At 49.1% G+C, this 23,448-nt stretch overlaps 1 protein-coding gene across 2 annotated transcripts in view; it reads right to left on the reverse strand.

Moving 5' to 3' along the window:
• The window catches only part of RAB11FIP1 (RAB11 family interacting protein 1), a 30,555-nt gene extending 8,713 nt beyond the window's left edge, over positions 1 to 21,842 (reverse strand). The window contains exons 1-5 of one of the 2 annotated variants that reach the window (XM_061177231.1): positions 21,422 to 21,842; positions 6,842 to 7,287; positions 5,169 to 5,955; positions 2,326 to 4,122; positions 1,458 to 1,566 (exon numbers count right to left, since the gene is read on the reverse strand). In XM_061177231.1, coding sequence (XP_061033214.1) covers positions 1,458 to 1,566; positions 2,326 to 4,122; positions 5,169 to 5,955; positions 6,842 to 7,287; positions 21,422 to 21,798 — 3,516 coding nt within the window. In that variant the 5' untranslated portion in view covers positions 21,799 to 21,842. The remainder of the gene's footprint in view (positions 1 to 1,457; positions 1,567 to 2,325; positions 4,123 to 5,168; positions 5,956 to 6,841; positions 7,288 to 21,421) is intronic. The other variant, XM_061177232.1, reaches the window with a different exon arrangement.
• Between the last annotated feature and the right edge of the window lie 1,606 nt (positions 21,843 to 23,448).

Raw genomic sequence — 23,448 nt, forward strand, 5'->3', positions numbered from 1 at the left:
CTTACAGAAATCACCTACAAGAAGGGACAAGTTCTATGCGAGAAATTATTGACGACAGTGTTATTCATATTGAAAAAATAGAAAACAAGCTAAATATCCACTAACCGGGGAGTGAGTAAGTAAAGACTGGCATAATCGTTTCAAAGAATAATTAAGTAGCAACATGCAAAAGTGTTTACGATATGATACTAAGTGAAAAAGAGGATTTCAGAGTGTTTCCACGCAGGTGATGGAGCTGGAGAACGATCATTTTGCTACCACCACGTTCGTCAGTGGAAACTGAGGCCTGCAAGCAGAAGGCTGATAAGGGGCAGGAGGCTTACACGGTCTGAAATGAATTCCCCACACATTTCTCACTAACTGTAAAGGGGAAAACTAGCAACTTTGCACTGGAGAGCCTAGTGGACACCACCTAACCTAAGTCATCAGAGTTAACACCCCACTAACAGCACAGGCTGGTGTCACGGGCTCTTTACACAACGCACTGGAAAGGGCACGTTATCTCTCTAGTTAAGTCCTGCCGAGAATGCCCAGCCTCGACCAAACCGCAGGGAGACATCAGACAAATCCAAACTGAGGAAAGTCCTACCAAACGACTGACTGAAACTCTGAAAAAGGTCAATGTCTTGAAAGACAAAAGAGGCCAAGGAACTATGCCAGAATAAGGGAGACTCCCGAGACGAGGCACTGAGTGACCCTGGACCGGAGAACAGACAGACAAGAAAGGGCACTACTGGGAAAACTGGTGAAGGTAAAATACGGACCACAGATGAGAAAGTAGCGAGGCATCCACGTTCAATTTCTTCATTTTGATAAACGCCTTCATTCTTAGGAATTACGCACTTAAGTATTTAGGGGTAAAAGGAGCATGACGTGTGCAGCTTACTCTCAAATAATTCAGAAAAAAATATATATGTAGCTACAAAGAGAACGGAGTAGGAGAGGGTGAGGATGATAAAGCAAATCTGGTGAAATGTCAACAGTTGGTGAATTGGGATGAAAGTATACAGGAGCTCTTTGTGCTATTCTTGCAACTTTTTTAAAGTTTGAAATTACTTCAGAATAAAGTTACAAAAAAGTCTATCTGCACAATGATGACAACTGTGAGAATTTTATATTCTTGCCAAAAGATAAGAAAGGACACGTGGGAAAAATGAGAATATCTGATTTGCATGGGCTGGAGGGTGGGTGACATTTTCTTCTCATTAAAAAGAGTACTGGTGTCAATCATGTTGCTTGACACACAACAAAATTCAACGACAGCCAAAGAACTATGAGGGGAAAAGTAAGTATCCCATGGAAAGTGTAGGGGCTTCCAAAGATCATCCAAAGACCGAGACGTGTGGTTAAGTCACCCCTGGCGTTACCTGCTGCCCCAGGAGATGTATGTCATGGTGACTCTGACAGCGGGTTTTCTAGATCCCTAACTAACCTGCCTTCTTCTGGAGAAGACATACCTTCATCATGGCTTCGTTGACCAAGTTCTCACTGATGACAGTGGCAGTTCCCGAGCTGGAGAGAGCGACCTTGGTGGCTGCCGCGTTCATCGGCTTCACGGGATGAAGTCTAAAGAGAAGGGGGAAAGGACACTTAGCTGTTTCCTTAGACGTTTACGTCACGGCAGAACCGGAGGAACTGAGGGACTGCCTCTCTCAGACGTGGCCGCCAACGAGAGAGGTGACGGGGGAGTGGGAGGGGACATGCGTGCTCACACCTGCAGTCCCACACGTGCCTACGTTCCTTCAGAAAGGAAAGCAGTCAGCACGAGGCAGCCACGCGCAAGCCAACAAGGCACCACTTCCGGCCACGTGTCCTGACCTTCTCACAGGACCCTTGCCCTCGTTATCAAAGTCAGGAGAACGTTAAAGACGGTCTCCTATTCTCAGAGGCAGCTGCAGCCTAGGACTCCACTGGGGGAGTCCCCGCAGAGCCCTCCGCGCCCCAAGAGGGAGGAAAGAGCTCAGAACAAACAAGCCAGCTTCCCATCGGGCGCTGCTTCAAGTAAGCTGTCCGCACTGCTGCATCTCAGCTGGTCTCCGAGACTAGGAAATAAGATACGGCTCCCGGTGCTTCTCTGCAAGGAGAGCTCCAAATCAGACCGTGCACAACAATTCCCAATCTATCTCTGAGGACCGCTGCTACTCTGTTCTTGCTACAAACGCAGGGGTGCCTGCGCTGCTCCCGGCCCAGGACACAGCCCTTCCGGCAACACAGGCGGACGCACCGTCAGAACAGCTGTGCGGTGAGCAAGCCCTGGCATCTGGAGACAAGCAGCAAAGGGGGCACGGCTTACACGCACGAGGACAGTCGTCCCCCGGCTCTCACCTGTGCTTGGCCGACCCGCTTCCAGCGCTTGGCTGAGCCGAGACTGGCTGTGTGTCTGAGGGTGAGACCCAGGCCTGAAGAAGCGGCTTCCTCTTGCCAGAATTTTCCACTTTACCTGCGGAGCCCTCGACTGCTGCTTTTTTTTGAGATTCTGCTGTACTGGTGTGGTGGGTGTCAGAGCGTGCAGAGGTGGGAAAAGAGCGTGTGGCAGGAAAGGGCTCAGAAAAGGGGGGGCCGGACACAAGGGAATCCAGGGCTGCAGCTGGAGGCTGACCCGGCCTCCCATCTCCCACTGGTTTTGCCTCCCCGCTGTCACCGGGGCCCGGAGACTGTGGTTCCTGAACCGCCAAGGCTGTGGTCTGCTCTGCAGAAGCGGGGGCAGGTGCTCTGGGCGCTCCCGGCCTGGGGTCGCGCAGGCCCCCTGCTGACCCGCCGGCCTCCCCGCTGGGCGCCCTCTCCCGCTCAGCACGGGCGGGCCATGTGCTCAGGGAAGAAGCCCCTCCTCCCAGAGCTGCCACCGGGGCCATCCCTCTGTCATCTTCAAGCTGATCTCCTCTCTCTTCTTCCGAAGCGACTTCGGGGATGGAAGGCAGGGTCAAGTCCAGATGGGCTAGGGCTGGGGGCTTTGCCTCGCAGGCGGACTGAAGGCCGTGCAGGGGGCCAGACAGCAGACCCTCATGGTCACTGGCTTTGATCTGGTTCCGCGCCATCTGGGCGTCGTCTCCCTGACTCCTGAGAAGGGGACCGTCTCTCCCCGAGCTGGCCGCATGCGCGGGGCCCCCCGAACAGCTCCCCTTGGAGGACGGGCGGGGAGGGCGAGCCGCCGGGGCAGCGGGCCGGGGTCCAGCCACAGCCGCGCCCTCCTGGGAGTCTCCCGTGTCCCACGCATTTCCGGGGGCGGCCCCTTGCGGCGTCAGCTCCTGGGGGTCACCTCTGTCCCCGCGGACCAGCACAGGGGCCTTCTCCCCCGCCCCTTCCGTAGAGAGCTGCTCGGAAAACAACACCTGCTCCTCGATTTCCTTTCTGCCCTCACAGGCATCCGGACCCATCTCTTCGTGGCTCTGCATCGCAGAGTCAAGTGGAGGCACGGACTCGCCCACGGGAACGGGGGGCACCGCTTCCTTAACTGCAGGACTCATCCCACCACCCCCATCTGCATCCCCCACGGGAGACCTAGATTGACCCGCAGAGCCTGAGGCTCCCCGCCTTGGGGGCTTCCCGGCAGGGCTGCCCATCCCGCCTCTTCCGAGCGCAGTGGCGGATGTTACTTCTCGGGCCTCGACAGATGAAGGGATGGCGCCTTGTTGTTTTCTAGGGGGAGACCCCAGAAGCTCTTCTTCTTCTCGCCCCACCTCAGGCTGCGTCTGGAGAGACTGTCCTGGGTCATCAGCGCCGGTCTTCCCCACTGGAGAGTCTTCCGTCCCTTTCCCCACTGGAATGGGTGTCTGTTTGGAAAGCGAGCCCACAGCACAAGGAACAGTACTTGGAACTTGTGTCAAACTCTCCTGTTCTAGCTCTGGTTCAAGGAGCGAAGGCGGTTCTTTAGGACTGGCCTCACCCATGTCTGCGGAAGGCCAGTGTTCAATGGGAGTGGATGTGGAAATGGGGGCTGCTTCAGGAGAGGGGAGAGAGAAGGAGCCAGAAGGAGATTCAGAGGACTGTGTCTCTGAATCACGCCCCAGTTTAGAAGGGACGGGTGTCTGACCAGAACTGGAAGGGAGAGCAGAGAAAACGAGAGGAGATTGAGTGGAAGGAGGGAGCCTGGGTGTGGGCTGAGCCTCTGGAGACACTTCCAGTCTGCAAAAAGGACAAAATAAAATCTGCAGGTCAGTTGCAGATACAGCATGAGAGGCAAAAGACATGTAAAAATACAGTCTTTCCAAAGGCAAGAACTCTTTTTTATACTGGGGGCGGTACCTTGAGAAGTTAAAGAAGGAACACCAATACTTAATCCACAAAAGGCACAATTTTATCACCAAGTACATCTGCCACAGAAAGGACTGTTGCAATAGAAACAGAAAGATCCAGGTAGAGCAACAGCCTGCAGTCTCTTTTGGTGATAAAGAAAAAGCACCTAAAAAGTGCAAAGCCATAAAAGGTGCACCACAAAGCAAGAGGCAGATTTTGAAGAGGAATACTGTGTGTGTGTGTGTGTGTGTGTGTGTGTGTGTGTGTGTGTGTCTGTGAAATCAAAGTAGGCAGAATCTCAAAAAAAAGTCTCTCCCACCCCCAGCCCACAGGAATATCGAGACTGTGAATGTGAGTCATGCTGAGAACCAGAACACCCGGCTCGTGAGATAACGCGCAGAGGAAACACTCAGAGGACCCTCCCAGGCACACTTGACAGTGGACCAAGGGTCTCTTGTGCCAGCAAACCCACACCAAAGTGCAAGGAGGAGAGATTACACCTGCCTCAAAGGGAACTTACGGGAAGAACCTACTAAACCCCGGTCTGCAGGTACCACCACCAAAACCTGGTATTGCTCCCAGACCACGACATTCGGAATCTGATACAACACCAGGGCATTCCACTGTGCTCTGCTTATCTCCCTGAGATGGACAGACCAGTTCTAGGTACTTTCGCCAGAAGCAAAAATGTGTGCAGAGAAAACGCTTGCGGCAAAGATGCCTGCAGGGAAAATGTCGGGCAAGGGGCAGACCACGCCTGCTGGCAGTGGCCCCGGGCTGGGGCACATCACTGCAGTCTCTGTCGGCGGGCCGGGCCAGGCCAGTGGTAGGGACTGGCCAAAAACAATTTCTGCAGGGACCACCACGGACCAACAAGCAAGGTCTGCTCTAATGTAGGCCTGGCTGCTGGGCCCCGGGGAGGGGCTGAGACTCACCGGGGTTTCACGGCTCTGGTCTGGGGAGCCCTGGGTGAGGGAACAGGTGGTGCTGGTGCAGCCTTGGGCTCTGGGTCAGCTTCTCGTTCTGGGATCTGCACGTCTTCAAAGGGGTTCGGGGCTCTGCCCCGTCCGGAGACAATGGCCGCAGTCTCTTTGTCCGATCTCTTCACAGGGTCGGCGACAGGCCCCGGCTGGTCCTCCCTGGCTTTGACCGCCACGGGTGTGCCTTCCCTCTCCTTCCCGGGGGCGGCCGGCGGGCTTTCACCTTCACTGCCCTTGGCCGTGTCCTTCTTCCCGGTCACCAGGGAGAGCAGAGAGGACTTCTTGTTCTCTTGTTTCTTGCTGTCTTTGGTTTCCTTTGCAGCCTCCAAGGTCACGAGAGCCACGTTCTCCCGAAGGTCCCCGCTGACCAGCAGCTGGTAGGACGGCAGGGACATGGACTTGAGAGAGTCCTTTGTGGAAGACTCGGAAGGCACTGCACCTCCTTCCCCAGGCTCCTTCAAAGGTCGAGAGGCCAGGTTTTCTGTAGATGAGAACAAATGCTTCTTCCTGAGGCCCTGGGGGGACGGCGAGGAGGACGGGGAGCTGTCCTTGGTCTCGCTCTTGGCTTCGGGCTGCTCCACATAGACATGGTTCCCGTTGATACAAACATTCGAGCGGGAAAGGATGTCATTCTTAGACCGAAGGCCTCCCAGGAAGGAGAGTCCTTCCTTCTTGGGGGGGTTGAAGTTGATCTGGTTCAGCTGCTTAGGATCCACACTTGCCGTTCCCTTGTGAGACAAGGCTGTGGGAGAAGAACCAAGAACCAAGGGAGTGAAAAGCTAAGGGAACGGTTCGCAACGCAGGGGGGCGGGGGGGGGGGCGGGGTTTTGTCCTCACGCATCTGAGTGCATTTTTGGTTGTCACAGCTGGGTGGGGTGTGCTACCGGCATCTAGCAGGTGGAGGCCAGGATGCTGCTAAAGATCCTACAGAGTACAGGGAGGCTCCCACAACAAACAATTATCCTCCCAAACTGTCAGTGGTGCTGAGGTTGAGAAGCAGGGCATGGAAGCAAGGAAAACGGCAGCGCTCTTGGTAGAGGTGCAGAATCTGGCCAATAATAGGGATCCGGTCACTGAGACTGAATTTCAAAATACCCAGTTAATTCAGAGTTAATGGAACTGGATTCCTCGGCTTTCATTAGGAATGTATTCCATGAGAGCTCAGTATAAGTACCCAACGAATTAATGAAATATCAGAATTACTGTAAGGTTCCATGGTTTTATCCTTAATTAAAAAAAGAAACTCTGCATGCATTCATTCTGTGAGCCCCAAAAGCTTGTACTAATGTACGTCAGTTATAGAGCCAGACGTTATGGAAAAGGAATTCGCACGTTCCTAGAAACCAGAGGGCTTAGAAATAGAGAAGGCTTCCTAACCAAGATTACCTATCATCATCATCACCACCAATACCATGACCATCATGAGCAGCTCCAGCGCCAGCACCACCAGTAAAAGCACCATCACCACCACCCCCGCCATCCCCTCCACCAGCATCACCATCACTGTAATAACTGAGGAGCTGAATTGAAATCTTCCTCCTAAGATTTGTTTGTTTCTTCTCTCCCAAAGCAAAGTAGGCTCAGCTGAGGGAGAAGGGCCAAGTAAGAAGGAGGAGAAGGAAACTCACCGTCCGAGGCAGAGGAGGACTTGTCCTCATCATTTTCCTCATCCTCCCACTGGAACTGAAAGTCTCCAGGACGAAGCAGCACTTTGTCTGACTTTGCAGTCGGCAGGACAGACATCGACTGGGAAAGTGGTGTTCTCTGCAGACTGGACCTGGAAAACAAGGTCTTGAGCTTTGACTTCTTCTTCTTGTCTTTCGAAGGAGACTCGTCATCGCTGTCAGCCGAGGGCGTCATGCTGGGGATGATGGCTGACACGGTATCCGACGCGCTGTCCTTATTCTTCCCCTTGATCTTGTCCTTCAGTTTCCCGAATGGATTCCGAGACTTGTCTTTCATGGAAAGGTCAAACATGCTAGCGGTCATGTTGTTTCTCATAAACTGGATGTCAACCTCAATTTCTCCCCGTTCTTTATTCTTCTTCCCCGGTTTGGATTTCAAGGTATACCACCTACGAGGAGAAAGGCTGAGAGGTTACCTTGGAATGGAAGCGCCTAAAACGATGTTCACAGTGCCTGTTACCTGGCCTCTCCTCTCTGCTATCACCAGCCTCGTATACAAACCCTGTGCTCTCTTCTTTGGGGGAATGAGGGGTGCAGCGGGGGAGGGCAGAACTTGAAGTTTTATTTCTGAGAAGACACCCTCTAGGCAAAGATAGGATCTGATTCTGTACTTAGGGTAAGGTCACCTAAAATCTTGATTCGGTAAAGAGCTATTTCTAAGAATAAAATAAACATTCCATCAAATCACTTCCTGTGACTGGTTTTTTCCTTCAACGGGGTAAAAATGCAAAGATCATATACAAACAGTTACGTAGGTAGAGTGCAAATTTGCAAGAGAATCTCAGAGAAAAGCAAGGGTTTGTAGAATAGTCCCTGGCAGGGAGTAATGGAAACTGTAAGACAGAGTAAAAGAGATTTGTTAAAGAAAAAAAAAAAAAATGAGCGAAATAAGCCAGTCACAAAGTGACAAATATTGTATGATTCCACTGACGTGAGGCCCCTAGAGGAGCCAAGTTCAGAGACAGAAAGGAGAATGGTGGTCGCCAGGGGCTGGGTGGGGCAGGGTGACCTGGGAGTGTCAGTTGGGAAAATAAAAGTTTTGGAGTTGGGCAGTGGTGATGGTTGCATAAAAATGTGAAAGTACTTAATGCCACAGAACTGTGCGCTTCAAAATGGTTAAAATGGTCACCTTTGTTATATGTATTTTACCACAATGAGAAGGAATGAGAAACTGAGAGGAGGCATTCATCCCCAGCTTAATAATCAGAAAAAGGAATATTTCAAGCATGATTCAAGAATTTCACTTGGTCATTTGCAAACTACTTCACGATATGGCAAATGATATTGTATCAGCCCGACTCCATTGAAAGACGAACTTCAGAGAAAGGAAACCTCCCCTCGGCATTTTCCATCGGGTGAACTGCAAGAATGTGAGCCCGGTGAGTGGCGTGAGCTCCGCACAACAAACAACTCCAAATACAGGGCTGACCCACAGCTGCCCCCGGGGTCACCCTCACATGCCGAGAATCACACTCTGATGTTCTTTTCGGTGACCTATTTAAGAGCTGAGGGCTGTGGACTTTAAGGAAATGATGGTTTTGCCCAAATAAACACAATTTCCTCTTTCACCTTCAGCCTGTCCTGCCCCCAGGGCAGATCGCACCCCCCACTATCTTAGCTCATTCTACATTTAAAGGGGCAGAGGGAAGCAGAAACACATTTAGAAACGTCCTCCTCTAAGTCTCACGAGAATGACATGAAGTGGACAGCATACCCACTTTACAGATAAGGAAATTGAGGCTCACAAGTTAGGTAACTGGTACAAGGCCTTGCAACTGCTAAAAGGCACAGTCAGGACTCTGAACCAGCTCTACAATTTCCCCAAAGCTTTCTCTTACACCAAGACTCCGGGTTGGTACTCCCTCTGAACTCATCTTTGCTGGGCCATCTTTAACAACACATAGAAAAGAGGGCTGAAATTTAAATTCTTTTTGAGGAAGGCTTAAGCTTCCAATTTAAATGTCCTGAGATGAAAGAAGAGAAGGGGGAAAGCCCCCATAGCTGGCATCAGCCATAAATCATAGGGCTGCACATAAAGTTCAGATACAACGTCATCGAGAAGGACTTACACTGGATTTACAAAATACAGCCAAGATCTGGGAAAATGACATGAGCTACGATTTTGGACCTTTAGGAGAAATCTTTTATGATTTTTAAAACTACAGTCCACAGCTGGAGGAGGAGGGAGACGCAAGGTCTTTACAGACAGCCTCACCCTGCCAGCCAGCCGAGTGTCTTCCCAGCACATTTTCCACGGCAGGCTGGGAACAGTTTGCATATTTGTCATTTAGATGTTGAGAGGATTATTTGTATCTTTCTCTTCTGACAGTCATGTGCTAAATGGTAGCCTTGGTGATGAGGGGTGGTTAGCTTTTGTAAATACCAAGGGTAGGCACCTGAAAAGGGGAAGTTGCAGAGAGCTGAGTGTGGAGACTCAGATGACCACACCAGCCACAAGCAGAGAGCCTCACCTCTCCACCCAGGGCCTTCTCCCAGCTCTTCCACCTCTCTATTCACCCTCCCAGGGGATGCAAAGGCTCCCAACCTTCAAAGAATACCACTTGCCAACTCCCTGAACGGGGCCGCTTTCACCAAAGTATCAGCGCCAAAAGTCTGTTTTTTTGAGCGAAGCTGCAACCAACTCTAGGATCCTCCCTGAGGGCCTATTATCACCTGATGCCCAGGTTCAGGCCCTGGGCAGTAGAGTGGGATTTATTTTGGCAACTTCTAACACCACTAGGAGGTATGAACAGGCACTTCAACTGTTCCTGTCACTTATTTTCACACGCAAACCTAAAACCAAAGACCAGGTAGCCAAGAACAGCCACAGGGCTATTTAAGGACGTGAAAAGCAGACTGAATTGTAGGCAGGTAAGTAACCCCTGTGAGTCTGCTGGATTTATTAAAGCTGGAAAGGAAGACAGGCATTCTTCTAGCAATATTATCCTGATCATTAAATTCACACAGCTTAAGCTAGGGATCTTTGACACAAGTATAATTTGATAGTTCATGAAAGCAACGATCCATAAATGTCTCACCCTAAGAAATTCCAAAGCAGGACATATTTGTGGGTTCCAACATTTAAGCACTGGTTCAATTTATCAGTGTTTCTGTCCGTTTGATTTTCAGTGCACTTAATTCCAGCACCTCACGGAAGTAGTTCATATATAATCAGGTCCCAGCACGGCCACACAGCATGTGACGGCAGGGTGGCTGTGTCCCAGCACCACCATTCATGAAGGCCCAGAAAGCTTGAATTATCTCAGAAATCAGGGCTGGGTTTTCCCAGTACAAAGGGCAGAGTACAGAGAGAAAGCCATAATCCCAGTGTAGAAAGTTTATTTTTAGGCCCATATTCTAAAAAATCCTGCAACCTATCAAAAAAATGAAAAATAAAAGGATCCCTTCTATAAGCAAACAGTCATTTTTACTTATAATTAAAACTTAGTTCTTCCAAAATTAAAAGGATCTCTGAATACACAGAAAGTGACAAGAAATGTATATAAACTGTATGTTAAAGTAATAACACGCATAGGATAACAATTCAAATCATACAAAATGGTACAGAATGAAAACTTTAATCTCCATGCCCCTCAGTCAAGTGAGGATCTTGGGAATAAACATATAAGCAAAAATGCATATTATCCAAACAGGCTGCCCTACTGTTTGGGAGTTTTTTGGTTTGGGGTTTTCTTGGTCAAACACAAGACAAGGCAACAGCTAAAAATATAGAAAAATTCATTTAAGTCTTCTACACTTTCAGAAAGATGCCTTATTAAGAGCAGCAAGCGAAAGAATGAATAAAAGTAAAAAAGCATGAACTGGGTACAGGAAGGAAAATATACAGGATGCAGGACACAGGGTCTGCTTCCCGAGTCACCCGGCTGGGGAACTAGTGTCTGGACCCGCATTGTCAAATCTCCTGGGCTTTTTATTTATTTCTTTTTAATACATTAATTTAATTTATTTATTTCTGGCTGTGTTGGGTCTTCGTTGCTGTGCACGGGCTTTCTCTAGTTGTGGCGAGCAGGGGCTACTCTTCGTTGCGGTGCGCGGGCTTCTCATTGCGGTGGCTTCTCTTGTTGCGGAGCACGGGCTCTACGCGCGCGGGCTTCAGTAGTTGTGACACGTGGGCTCAGTAATTGTGGGCTCAGTAATTCAGGCTCAGTAATTGAGCCCAGTAATTGTGGGCTCAGTAATTAAGCACAGGCTTAATTGCTCCGTGGCATGTGAGATCTTCCCGGACCAGGGCTCAGACCTGTGTCCCCTGCATCAGCAGGCAGATTCTTAACCACTGTGCCACCAGGGAAGTCCTCCTGGGCTTTTTAAACACTCATTTTGAGAACAGCTAAAACCACCCAACCATGCCCAATTCTCAGGGCTGGTTTGCCTCAGAACGTAGGTTTCTCAATACAAGGAAAGCTGGTCCCAGGGGGCGTGGGGGCAGTGTGGTTCCTGCTCTTGGGAAATGAAAGGTCTCACAGTGCATCCCTGCAGACGTGCGGGATTACACTTGTAAAGGACTGACTGGTACGCCTCAAAAATAACCTGTCTGCAGCTGAAGCAAACATGTTTTTCCTTTAAAACATTCCAGAGGGGTAGATACAGACAGAAAAAATGATGGCTTCAAAGATTCAAGACACAGAGAAACGATGGCTTCAAAGATTCGGTTCGGTTCATGTTTTTACACAGCAGGCACTGGAAACACAAAACGAAGAGGCCAGATTCTTCGCTGAAAAGCTTACCCACCAGTAGAGAGCTGGCTCACCAAACATCACAAAGCGTTTATTACACTGAAACAACTGCTGCCTTTTCTTTCTGACTATGAAGTGTGAGAAAATAATTAGACATGAAAAGAAATTCCCGCTAAATTATACAATTTCATCACAAACAAGGACTCTCACACACAAAGAAGGTTCTCAGCTAATTGAAATCCCAAGGGGCTATAAGAACCGCCTACTTAGGGACTCAGCAAAATGAATTAATACTGCACCCTCCCATTAGACACAGGAGGCTCCAGGAAAGGCAAGGCAAAGGAAGACCACCAGCTCCACAAGTCACTTCATTCTAATGGGTTAGTATTAATTTCAAGGGGTCCTTTTCTATGGGTCTGATGTGGACTCCAGGGTCAATGGTGGACTGCCTACTTCCCTTCCTGCACAAAAACTCAACCATGAGTTATAGTATGAATCATCCCCCATGGTAACTAAGCTTCATGACACAGGGGAGTATGGCCTCAAGTGAGGAAAGAAGCAGGAAGAACAGAATAGCACCTGAGTCTAATGTTTGAGATGGAGGACGCACTTGATCTTTCTTAGACGGAGAAATTTTAAAAAGCAGTTTATTCACCGTCTTCCCCAGGCAATAAAAATAAATAATAAAAATCACGTGAGGGTAGCAGAGGAGGACATCTAAAAGGGGTTCTGAAAAGGACTGATTCCACATGGGTAAAATGTCCAGACTTTTCTCTTGGTAGCCTAGAGGCAATGCACAGCAAACAGGGACAGAGATGTTTATGACCTATAAAAGGTTTGTGGTGTGTACCCTACAGAAGCTAAGTGGTTTAACAGGTTTTGTCATTGACCAAGGTAGCTAGTCCTAACTACCTAACTGTGAATACAGAATCACCTACCAGCCAGCCTTGCCTCCCGAGGTGGACCTTCCCCTCTGCCCATCATCAACTTCTTGGTGGTAAATCATGAGGGTTGCAAATGGCTCCTTTTTTACCCTAATCCCTAAAACAGACATTCTGGCAGCACTGAAAAGCTATCTGTAGTCACCAAATTCAATCCTAAAAAGCCAGTAAATGACATGGTAAAGGAGAGATCACAGAAAAAGCAGGTTGAAAACGCTTTTGATCTTCCTATACTATTTGCTCTACAGAAATTCCCTTAGAAAGTAATTAAAACAGGTTATAGAAAAATTTTTTTAATATCTTTTAAAAATTGACTTTCCCTCGTGCTAATTCAAACATTCCCTTTTGATGTATTTTCTTGAAGTCTTTTTCCCGCATAGTTCAATGATTACTAGCTCAGAGGCTTCAGACAAGTTACTTAACTTGTCTGTGGAACAGGGTTAAAAGCACCTACCTCATAAGGATGTAATGAAGATTAAATGGCTTAATATATGTAAAGAGCTTAGAACAGTGCCTGGCACTTACACTCAGTAAGCGTTCGCTATGATTATGACTTGGTAGTAACCAGAGTACACGTGCAATTCTATTTGTAGCGTGTTTTTAAATATAATTGTCTTACAATCTCCATATCCACCATTTTTAACGGTTGTATGATGTTCTGTGAAGTGCATTTATACCATCTTTCACCCATGGTTCTCAAATGGGAATTTAAGATATCAACAGTTCTGACCGACTGTATTCCTAAGGATCCAATCTTAAGCCATCAAACACAAATAACAATGATTTGCATTTGAAGGGAGTGGGAAAAGACTCAATTATAAAATTAGTTTGTGGGACTTCCCTGGTGGCACAGTGGTTAAGAATCCGCCTGCCAATGCAGGAGACACGGGTTCGAGCCCTGGTCCGGGAAGATCCCACATGCCACGGAGCAACTAAGCCCGTGCGCCACAACTACTGAGCCTGCACTCTAGCGCCCGTGAGCCACAACTACTGAGCCCACACGGCTAGAGCTGTAAACCGCAACAAGAGAAGCCACCGCAATGAGAGGCCCACGCACCACATCGAAGAGTAGCCCCCGCTCACCGCAATTAGAGAAAAAGCCCGCACGCAGCAACAAAGACCCAACAACAGCCAAAAATAAATAAATAAATTATTAAAAAAATTGTGGGCTTCCCTGGTGGCGCAGTGGGTGGGAATCTACCTGCCACTGCAGGGGACACGGGTTCGATCCCTGGCCGGGGAAGATTCCCACATGCCATGGAGCAACTGGGCCCGTGTGCCACAACTACTGAGCCTGCGCTCTGGAGCCCGTGCTCTGCAACAAGAGAAGCCACGACGGTGAGAAGCCTGCGCACCACTCGCTGCAACTAGAGAAAGCCCGCGCACAGAACGAGGACCCAACGCAGCCAAAAATAAAAACAAATAAATAAATTAATTAAAAAAAAAATTGTATGATACAATTTCCAAAATTAAAAAGTATATGCCATTTTTTAAAATACCACGATCGGTGTATAATTTCTATAACTTATCGTGAGATTTAATGATCCTCAGAACTCTGCAGGATTTCTAAGTAGGTGGGAGAGACAAGAAACAGAGGCCCCCAAACTATTTCCGACATATGCCAGGATGGCATAACTGACTGCAGATCAAGACATATTTTCTAAGTTGAAAGCAATACCAAACTCCTTGTAGGTAAAGACGAAAGGAAAAACCAAGCACCAGTATTTTAAGATTCTCTAAGAATTAGAAAAATTAACACATTTATAAACATGTAAGTCTACCACTCCTGCCATCCTCTAGTTACCAAGTTTTTACTTGACCATATCTCAAAAAGCCACAAATGTTAATATTCTAACATCAGATCAGGTATCTCGCCTCTTGCCCAAAAGTAAATGCCACTGATGTAGTCTACGTGATCTGCCAAAGAACAGTCTCCGTGGGGTCCTCTGTCACTCATGCAAAGAGACGTTAAGGATGGGGAAAGAAAATGTGATGGTTTGGTTCACCACCTCTCGGCCAGGACAAAAGAAAACAACTTCAGCATGACGGACATCAAAGAACATTCAGTCCACTCTACCCCACAGGCAGACTCACACTCGTTTCTGTGGGAGCTCCCGGCAGGGAAGCAGAGCATCTGATTTATCTGGTAATCAGGTAAGTCCCAAGGAGGAGGAAAAAACCCCATACCAAGAGCATTTCAAAATCCTGTTCTCATGACAAATGATCAGTAAAAACGAAAAGTTCCATTAGCGTAAAAGGAAACCCCACAGGACTGGTGCTGTAGGCGGTGACACTCTTGAAGAAATAGCTCGGGGCCCGCCTGCCGCTGGTGCCCCTCACACAGGACAGCTGTTCTTCAGGATCACAAGAGGCCTTTTCAGACCAGGCTTTCTGGAAGCCTTGGTTGTTCTCCCTCGGTTAGCCATGTCCTTTTTAATAAACAAGAATTTTAAAAGTGAAGTGTGCAGCGGTCACACCTCCAGAAAGGGTTTTTCTGGGATTTCCTATAAATGCTTTCCCTCTGCTCCACCCAGAGGCCAGCATTCAGGAAAAGACACTTAATTACAGCTGCCTTTTTTCTCCCCACAGGCACATTCCTAAATGTGTCCCTCAGGGACACCCTGGAGACGAAAGCCCTTGATTTTTCTCTAACAGATCATCCCCAGACCTGTCCCAGCAGGAAAGGAATTTCTCGTCTCATTAGTGGCTAAAAGCGGCTCCTTTACCAAAGGCACCGTAAGCCCCAAGCTGCAGGTGACCTGCTTCTCCAGTGTTGAGCAGGGGTGCTGACGAGCAAGCCAGACCGCACACTGGGAAACGGAGAGAAGCGGGGCTTTGACCTCATACCGAGGCCACCCCTAGTCTTTAATCCACTGGGCTAAATGTAAGATTAAACACTTCTCCACGTCCACACAGGCAAACGACCGCCTGCCCTGTGTCTACAGGGACCGCACTCAGAGACATCTGCGCACCTAGGCTGGGTCACACAGCAAACAACGAGATGGAAGTGGTCCCTGGCCAAGGGGAAAGCGGGGGAACTGGCCTGGTCTCCTGCTGAGCCAGCTGCGGCATGAGATCTGACCCAGGACCCCTTAAGGGGAGCACAGCCCGCTCACCAAGTTTTTTCCACACAGTGGATGTTGGCTTTCTTCAAAGGCCAAGTGTCTGGGTGTTAATTTTGTTGGAATTCAAAGGTCCTGAGGGGGACTTCCCTGGTGGTCCTGTGGTTAAGAGTGTGTGCTTCCAATGCAGGGGGGGTGCGGGTTCGATCCCTGGTCAAGGAACTAAGATCCCGCACAGTGTGGCCAAAAAAAAAAAAAAAAACCCAAAGGCCCTGAGGCTTAGAGATCCGCACCAGGCCCAGGACCAAAGGCCACCCAGGGCATGGCTCTGAGATGGAGAGACGGTCTTAAATGCCCTTCTATTGTTCCCACGTTTGGGCAAGGGCATCTTAATCCTCTGGAGCTAGGCCAGAGAGAGCGTCCCTCCAAAAGTATAGGGTGAGAAGCACAGTTTTCTCGGACGTATGGCAATTAAAATTGGAGCGGCCAAATGGATACCTAAGATTATCGTCCAGGGGGAGGAAGAGTGATGTCAGCAAATGCATGTTGGAGTTGATGACAGTTTAATAAGCACATGTATTGTTCTTAATGTAATCATAACATTTTTTAGTTAATAACTACAATTAAAATGACAGAGATACTATTTATAAAAGCCTTCCTCTGATGGTAGTTGTGGGGATACAACAGAAGTCTTTGTAACCGAAAGGAAGTTAAGCAAAACAAGGCTCTTTTGTCCGCTCACCTTCCCTGATGTGAGAAACCTTTAAATGGTTGACTGACTTGCCTCCAGAGGCGTAGTTTTCATTTACAGGTTTATCTTCCCTCGTGTTATTTATTATTTTTCCTTTTCTTAGTCCTGTAGTCCTCGCAGCAGTGACTCTACCAGCGTGTTGGGGCAACCAGTGAGGTCACATCGGTTACGTTATTACAAAACAAAGGCTTGGCCTGTGTTGAAACTGTAAACACTTGAAGACACACATATACACACCCTGGTTTCAGTGGTGTTTCCTGCTCATTCACTCAGCGCACAGGTATCACTGCCGGTGTTGTCTTTGTAATGGTGACCTCACTCTTGTGTCACGGTGACTGCCAGGGAAAGAAATCAGCCACCGTTTCCTGGTTCATTTTCAACAGCAAGTTCTCCTTATTTTGTTTGTTCATTCTTATCACTTCCTCTCACTCACCCCCATCCACACCCAATCCATCACCAGTCAGGCCAACTGAACCTCCGGAATACTTCTGAAATCCACCTACCTCTGTCTGTGACCATGCCTGTCACCCGAGTCCAAGCACCACAATTGGTTGCCTAGATTCCTGCCAGAGCCTCCCACTTCACCTGTCTGATTCCAGGCTAGGCCTGCTCCAAATCTGCTCTCCATCCAACAGCCACAGTGATCTTTCACGAACTGCATCACATCACCCCTCTGCTTTCAACACTCAGTGGGTTCCACTGCTCTTCAACGAAGCGCTGCCTTCCTCTTCAGCCTCAATGGATGCAACCTCTCCAGCTTCCCAGGCATTCCTCCCTCAGGGCCTTTGCACAGGCTGCTCCCCCTTCCTGTACTTTTCCCTGGGAAAATTCCTCTTTATCCTTCAGGTCTCTGCCTCAGAGAGGCTACCTGCAATCTCCTGCTATTTTCTCTTATGACACCCTGTTCTCTTCCTCCACCGCACTCATCCCAATACGGGATTGTTCATTTATGTGTTCATTTGTTTACTGGCTATCTCCCCCACAAGGCTCTCAGCTTTCTGAAAGCAGGGATCATGTGTATTATGTTCATCACTGTTTACACTGTATACCAAGTGCCTCGCACATAGTAGGCATCAAAAAATAATTACTAAAAGTATGGATGAACGTTAAAAACAAGGGGAAAAAAGGCAGTTAGAACTTTCCCCATGCTGTCTTCTAAATGAAATCATCATCAAATCGTATCACGAAAAACAGGAGGGAACATCTTTCACATCGATGGAACTGTGACTTTGAGCCACCCTCCCCCTTCTTAGTCACTCCGTTCCCCTGCTGTGAACAGGTTGGGGTTATTTATCCCAGAACCCGCAGATCCCCGTCCTGGACGCGAGCTATCAGGTTCCTACGCTGGGTGGGAGGGTTTCCAGTAACGCCCGATGTCATCTTTAGGGGGAATCCCAAGAAAAGAAAAACTTAAGCAGTAACAGCATTGCTCGAATTTTCCAGTCTGTTACAAAAAGCCAAAATGTGCTTAGGAAACCCAGAGGTATAAGCGCAAACACTGCCAGCTCAGATTTGTGAATTCGAGACCTCTGTGCTCATCTGTCACTTCTACGCCTCCACCTCTCCCAGAAAAACAACTGTCTAGCCCTCCTTAATCACCTGAATTTCCTTTGACAGCTTGTCACTCTTTCTTACTATACTTACAGTTCTTCAAAATGTCTAACCTTTATCGGTATCCAGATCTTTTCACATGCAACCAAATTTTCTCTTGAATCTTCAAGAAATATGAGAAAATGACCCTCCATCAGTCTCTCTTCATATCTGGAAGGCTATCACAGTATCAAGTTTCATCCTATTTAGTTACACAATGGCCTTCCAGGCACCAGCCTGAATATTTATTTTAATCTGTCTTTAAGAGATTATCTCCCCCATTTTTATTGCTCTTAGTATCCTAAAAAGATGTTTTGTTTTGTTTTGTTTTCAATCTAGGACCCCAAACTACATGAGACCGGACAGCAGAGAGATCCACATGCTGGTCACCTGATTCTGCCTCCTCGCAGATTCACGTCAGTTTTATGATCATGGGACTTAACTGATTCCCATTTAACCGGGGCCCAGCTGAGACCCCAGATAAGTACGCACGAGTCGGCCCTCTGTATCCACAGGTTCCACATGTCGGATTCAACCAACCTCAGATCAAAAATATTCGAAAAAAACATTCCAGAAAGTTCCAAAAAGCAAAACTTGGATTCATGCATTAGCAACTATTTATATAGCATTTACATTGTATTTACAACTATTTACATAGCATTTACATCGTATTAGGTATTATAACTAATCTAGAGATTATTTAAAATATACAGGAGGATGTGCAGAGGTTATATGCAAATATTAAGCCATTTTATATAAGGGACTTCAGCATTCGCAGATTTTGGTATCCCGGGTGGGGTGGAGGTCCTGGAACCAATCACCCTCGGATATGAGGGACAGTTGTATAAGTGCAAAATCAATTCATTTCCATTTTTTCTTAACTAAAGGGGCCAAACACTCTTCCCTGTTAAATGGATCCTATCTATATGTCAGCCTCTGTTTAGTGCTTTAAAGATATGGATCATCACACTAAATTTGAGGTCTGCAAAATCTGAGTCATTACAAAAAGCATATTCTCTTGACTCCAAATATATGATACACGGGGGCTTATTAAGAGAACAAATGAAAATATCAGCACAGTTAGCTCTTAATGCCTTGAGTTTTCGCTTCTGGACCCATGGGGGGAAAAAATCAGACTCTAGAGGAGCAACTGTTCTCTGTAGAGATGAACACACATGCACACATTAACACACACACACAAAACTACAGACCAAGATTTCAGCTTTTGCTTTGGTTTTGGTTTTAATGTCTAAGGTGGAGTCAAACCATTAATAGCTAGTTCAAATGATCTTCCTAGCCCAACCAGTTTCTTTCTGTTGAATTTCCACCTCTCAGCGTATATCTCATGCTCCAAATCACAGCTACCTTGGGCACCCAAGTGATGTACCAGGACATCAGACAGGCTTAGTTTAACTGGGTTTCCCCAGCACCTTGGAAAGTCCCAGGAAGTGACAGGTGGAAAGCTTGCAATTTCACCTACTGCTAGCAGAGCAAAGAAGGCTTCCTTTGCAGTTATTAAAAATCCATCAACTAAGCACCATTTTCCTATAAGCTGATATTCTGACTAAGTGGTCACAAGCTCATATGATAGAGACAGGAGTAATCATCTAAGTTTAGAATTACATCAGAGAGGATGAGAAAAATGGAGATGCGGAGACTGTACCCTTCCTGAAATAGGGAACTTGAGGAGGTTTTCATTCCTCCCAAAGCAGTAACAGAACCTTTTGAATCTATACACGGGGTTCCATTAATCCAGCAAGCTGGAAACATCTTATAAACATCAATTAAGTCTGGCCACAAGCTCCATTTATACATAGGGAAACTTGGATATTTAGAGACCGAGCAGCCTGAAGCCCAGCAATGAGTCAGGGCGAGAGTGGGCACCAGAGCCAGGAATCTGGAATCCCCATCTCTGGCAGGGAGATGCTATCTATCTTTCAAGGGAATAAAACGTTCACAGAAGAAACAGATGGCAGAGACAAACGATAATATCCACACATCTTGGGATGGGACAAGACAAAGGATGGCCAATGGTGCCTAGTTGAAGCTGGAAAGGAAGCCAACCCAAGGCCCCAAATGTCATTTAATCAAACGGAAAATTAGCATTGCTTCAGCCCCAGCTCAGCAAAGACGCTGCTGCTCACCTTATGGCTTGTAAGTTGATGCCACAAAGATACCCCATCCATCCTCACCTCAAGGCTCTCTCTTTTTATCTGATTTGAGTTCAGAAATGCCTGTTCATCTTTGGCCAGATAAGGGAAGCAGGTATTACATTTGCAAGCACCCTACAGAAAGGGGAGTCTGGTAACTTCAAATCCTCTGGCTCTTCCTGTCTCCTTCACAAGGGAAAGTTGAAATACCATTTATATCTAAAACACACAACATGAATCAGAGTGCTTCATAAACCACAGGAGTTAGGTGATAACATGACTGCCTTGCATATTTAAGGTCCAGCAAAGTAACCAATTAAGCTAAGCGAGGCTAGTTGTCGGTACACTAGATGAGCATAATCAAATGTTCCATTTCAAACACCTGCGAAAGAGAACAAATAAATCGGTAACACTTTGGAGTGCACAGGGTTTCGCCTTGCTTTCCCTGCAGGACTGTGATACCCTAAAAGAGAAGTCTTGGGGGTGGGGGTGGGGGTGGGGGTGGGGTGGGGCGGTGGCTACAGGTGAGCAGCCATCCCCTCCCCCCTACCCAGTAGGACCAGAGAGAACTTGACAAACTCCAGACAGAAACAATGCTTACTTTTCAGTTCAGCTCGGCCAAGGGCAGGCCCTGGCTCCAGCCATCAATGGGAAATCCTTACTCCTTTGGGGCCCGGGGCAAACACGGTTAGTACTTTTCGGTCTGAAAGCGAAGACCAAACTGTTCTAGCATTCTTGAGGGAGGGGCGGAGAGGAGGGCGGGGCAAATTCTCTAGACCAAACCCTTAGGCGGCTGTGAGGTGGGGTTGGGGGATAGCCCTCCCCAGGCAGCCCGCATTCCCCGTTTCCCAGTCCCCCCCTGTAACGCCCCAGCTCGGCCCCTGGGCGAGCCTCTAGGGCCCTAGTGTCAGCGACTTTCACTGCTCCAGTGGGTCCTCCCTGTGCCCTGGCCCAGCCATTCTCAGCTCAGTGTCCAGTACAATGAAATACCCAGGAGGCTTTCCACGGAGGCTAATGCGTACATCAAATATACACGCTACTCAACTAAATAAGAGTAATTCGTCAGCCCACAGGTAGTTTCAATTCATCAAAAATTCATTAAGTGATTACTAAGTTCCAGACGCCGAGCGCCGTCCTGCAGATTCAAAAACGCTCCAGGTACCCGAAGCCACACACTTGGGAGAGCCCAAGAAGGTGAAGCTAGGTGAGAATACTAGTACTGGCCGAGGGGATCCCTCTAGAAAGGCCTCGCTCCGTTCGTCCCCTTGGTGGGGACACACTCAAAAGGCTCTCGGCGCCCAAATCACGCGTCCTCGCCCCCCGGCCCGCACTCACTGGGTCTTCCTGTGGCCCTGGTCCCGGTGCAGCTCCCGGAGGTCCACCTCGGCGCGGCCCAGGAACTTGTCGAGGCCGAGCAGCGCGCGGTGCAGCACGGTGAGCTGCAGGGTGGCGGCGGCGGCGGACGCTGCCTCGGCCGACAGCAACGGCGGCAGCTCGAAGGTGGCCTCCTCCCGCCACACGGGCGCGCCCAGGCTGCGCTCCGACACGGAGGTGGCGTACTTCTCCTTGCCCACCTGGATCACCGCGTACGCGTCGCTCGTGCCCCCGGGGCCCTTGGCCCGCAGGCCCCGCGCCTGGAGCACCGTCACCTGCACGTGCGTTGGGGACCACACGGCCCCCGGGCCCCTGCCCGCCGAGGCCGCCAGGGACATGGTGGCTGCGCTGCTGTCCAACCGAAACTGAGAAGATCGCCCCGACCCGCGGCCCCTACGGCCCGCCCCGCCGCGCCGGCCTCTTTAAGGCTTCCGGCCACGCCCCCTCTGTGCCACGCCCCCTCCCGGCCCCGCCCCGCCACCCGCCCCACCTGCGGGTGCTGGGCCCGCCTCCGCCGCGCAGGCCGGGCGGGGCTCCAGGGCGCCGAGGGCTAGGGGGGCGCGGCGCGGCGCGGCGCGGGGCGGGCGGGGGCGGGGCTTGAAGAATTCGAGTCTGAGAGGTGGTAGGTGAGGGAGGGCAGGGGTCTCCGACTGCCAAAGGTCTCCCGGCCCAACCGGAAGTGGCCAGAGCAGCTACTGGGGAGCCAGACCTCATTTCCAATCTGGCCTTGCCAACCGGCAGGTGTGTGGCCTTGCACAGATTACTTAATATCTTTGAGTCTTAGTTTCTTTATCTGTAAAATGAGATAACAATCACCTCATAGAATTGCTATAAAAAAATAATGTTACCTGGCACAGGGTGAGTTCCCAATAAACGGTAGCTACGAGGGTGATTATGAATGCGTTCCCAAATTCGTTGCTCTTCCTACTTTGGCCGCTGGGGGCGTTGCTATGGAGGAAAGTGGGTTCGGGGAAGGTGCCAGGTGAGGGAAGAACGAGGAGGATCTTTTGAGGGCCCGAAAAGGGGAAGGGAAAGGCAGGGGGCGCCTGAGGCGGCGTGGGGGTGTTCTGTTTTGCCCCGCCCTCACCAAAGAAGGTGAGGCCAAGAGGCTAAGTCAGGGAAGGGGACGAAAGGAGGAACTGAAAATGGGATTGCCCAACGGAGCCCTTCCCCGCAGTTCCCCTTTTCTCCCTGTCTGGACCCTCTGCAGTCTCTCCTCGCTCTTTATCTCTGAGCTCCCAGTCAGGCACTTCCTCGTTCCTAGTTTCCATTAGAGTGGCTGATTCCCTTCATTCCCAATATGCTACTTCAAAGACTCAAATATCTATTGATCATCAGATTGCAAAGGTCACTTTGAAGGTTTTTAGGTTTTAGAGTTAAGGAAAGGCCCAGAGAAGCAGAGAAGTGATTCGTTCAAGATCCTGCAACAGAGCCAGGACTAGAACCCAGGTGTCCTGACTCCCATCCAGTGTTTCTGCTGCCTCCTTTGCTTCTTCCAGATCCTCAGAACCCCAATCTTGGATGGCTCAAGGCATTCCTATCTGGACCCCACCCTGATTCACTCTCCTCTATCTCCTGAACAAACTGTAGCCCAGATAATCTTCCCACCTCAGGCATGTACTCATTTGGCTGGCCCATGGCGGCCCTGCCCACCTCTCTGCCAACCCACGTCCTATCCACCGCAAGGCTTCACTCAGATTTCTCCAGGGTTTGGCTTCTGATAGCCCTCTACAGGGCAGGACCGGGTGGTGACTTGTCTCCTCCAGAGCCCCCAGAAGAAACCTGGGCACCCAGTGGGTACTCAGGAAGTGCTACGGAACTGAAGAGTTGGCAGGTTATCCCAGCCAACCATGAGTACACAGTGTTTCCTTTTACCACATAAGAAATTACAAGACAGACATTATGCCTCAGGTTTGCAACTGAGGGTGGCTGCAGCGTGGGAAAGGCCTATTTACTAGGCCTTGAAATGTTTAACGGTGATCGGAAGG

This window comes from Eubalaena glacialis, chromosome 20, assembly GCF_028564815.1.
Source record: "Eubalaena glacialis isolate mEubGla1 chromosome 20, mEubGla1.1.hap2.+ XY, whole genome shotgun sequence".
NCBI classification, from domain to species: Eukaryota; Metazoa; Chordata; class Mammalia; order Artiodactyla; family Balaenidae; genus Eubalaena; species Eubalaena glacialis.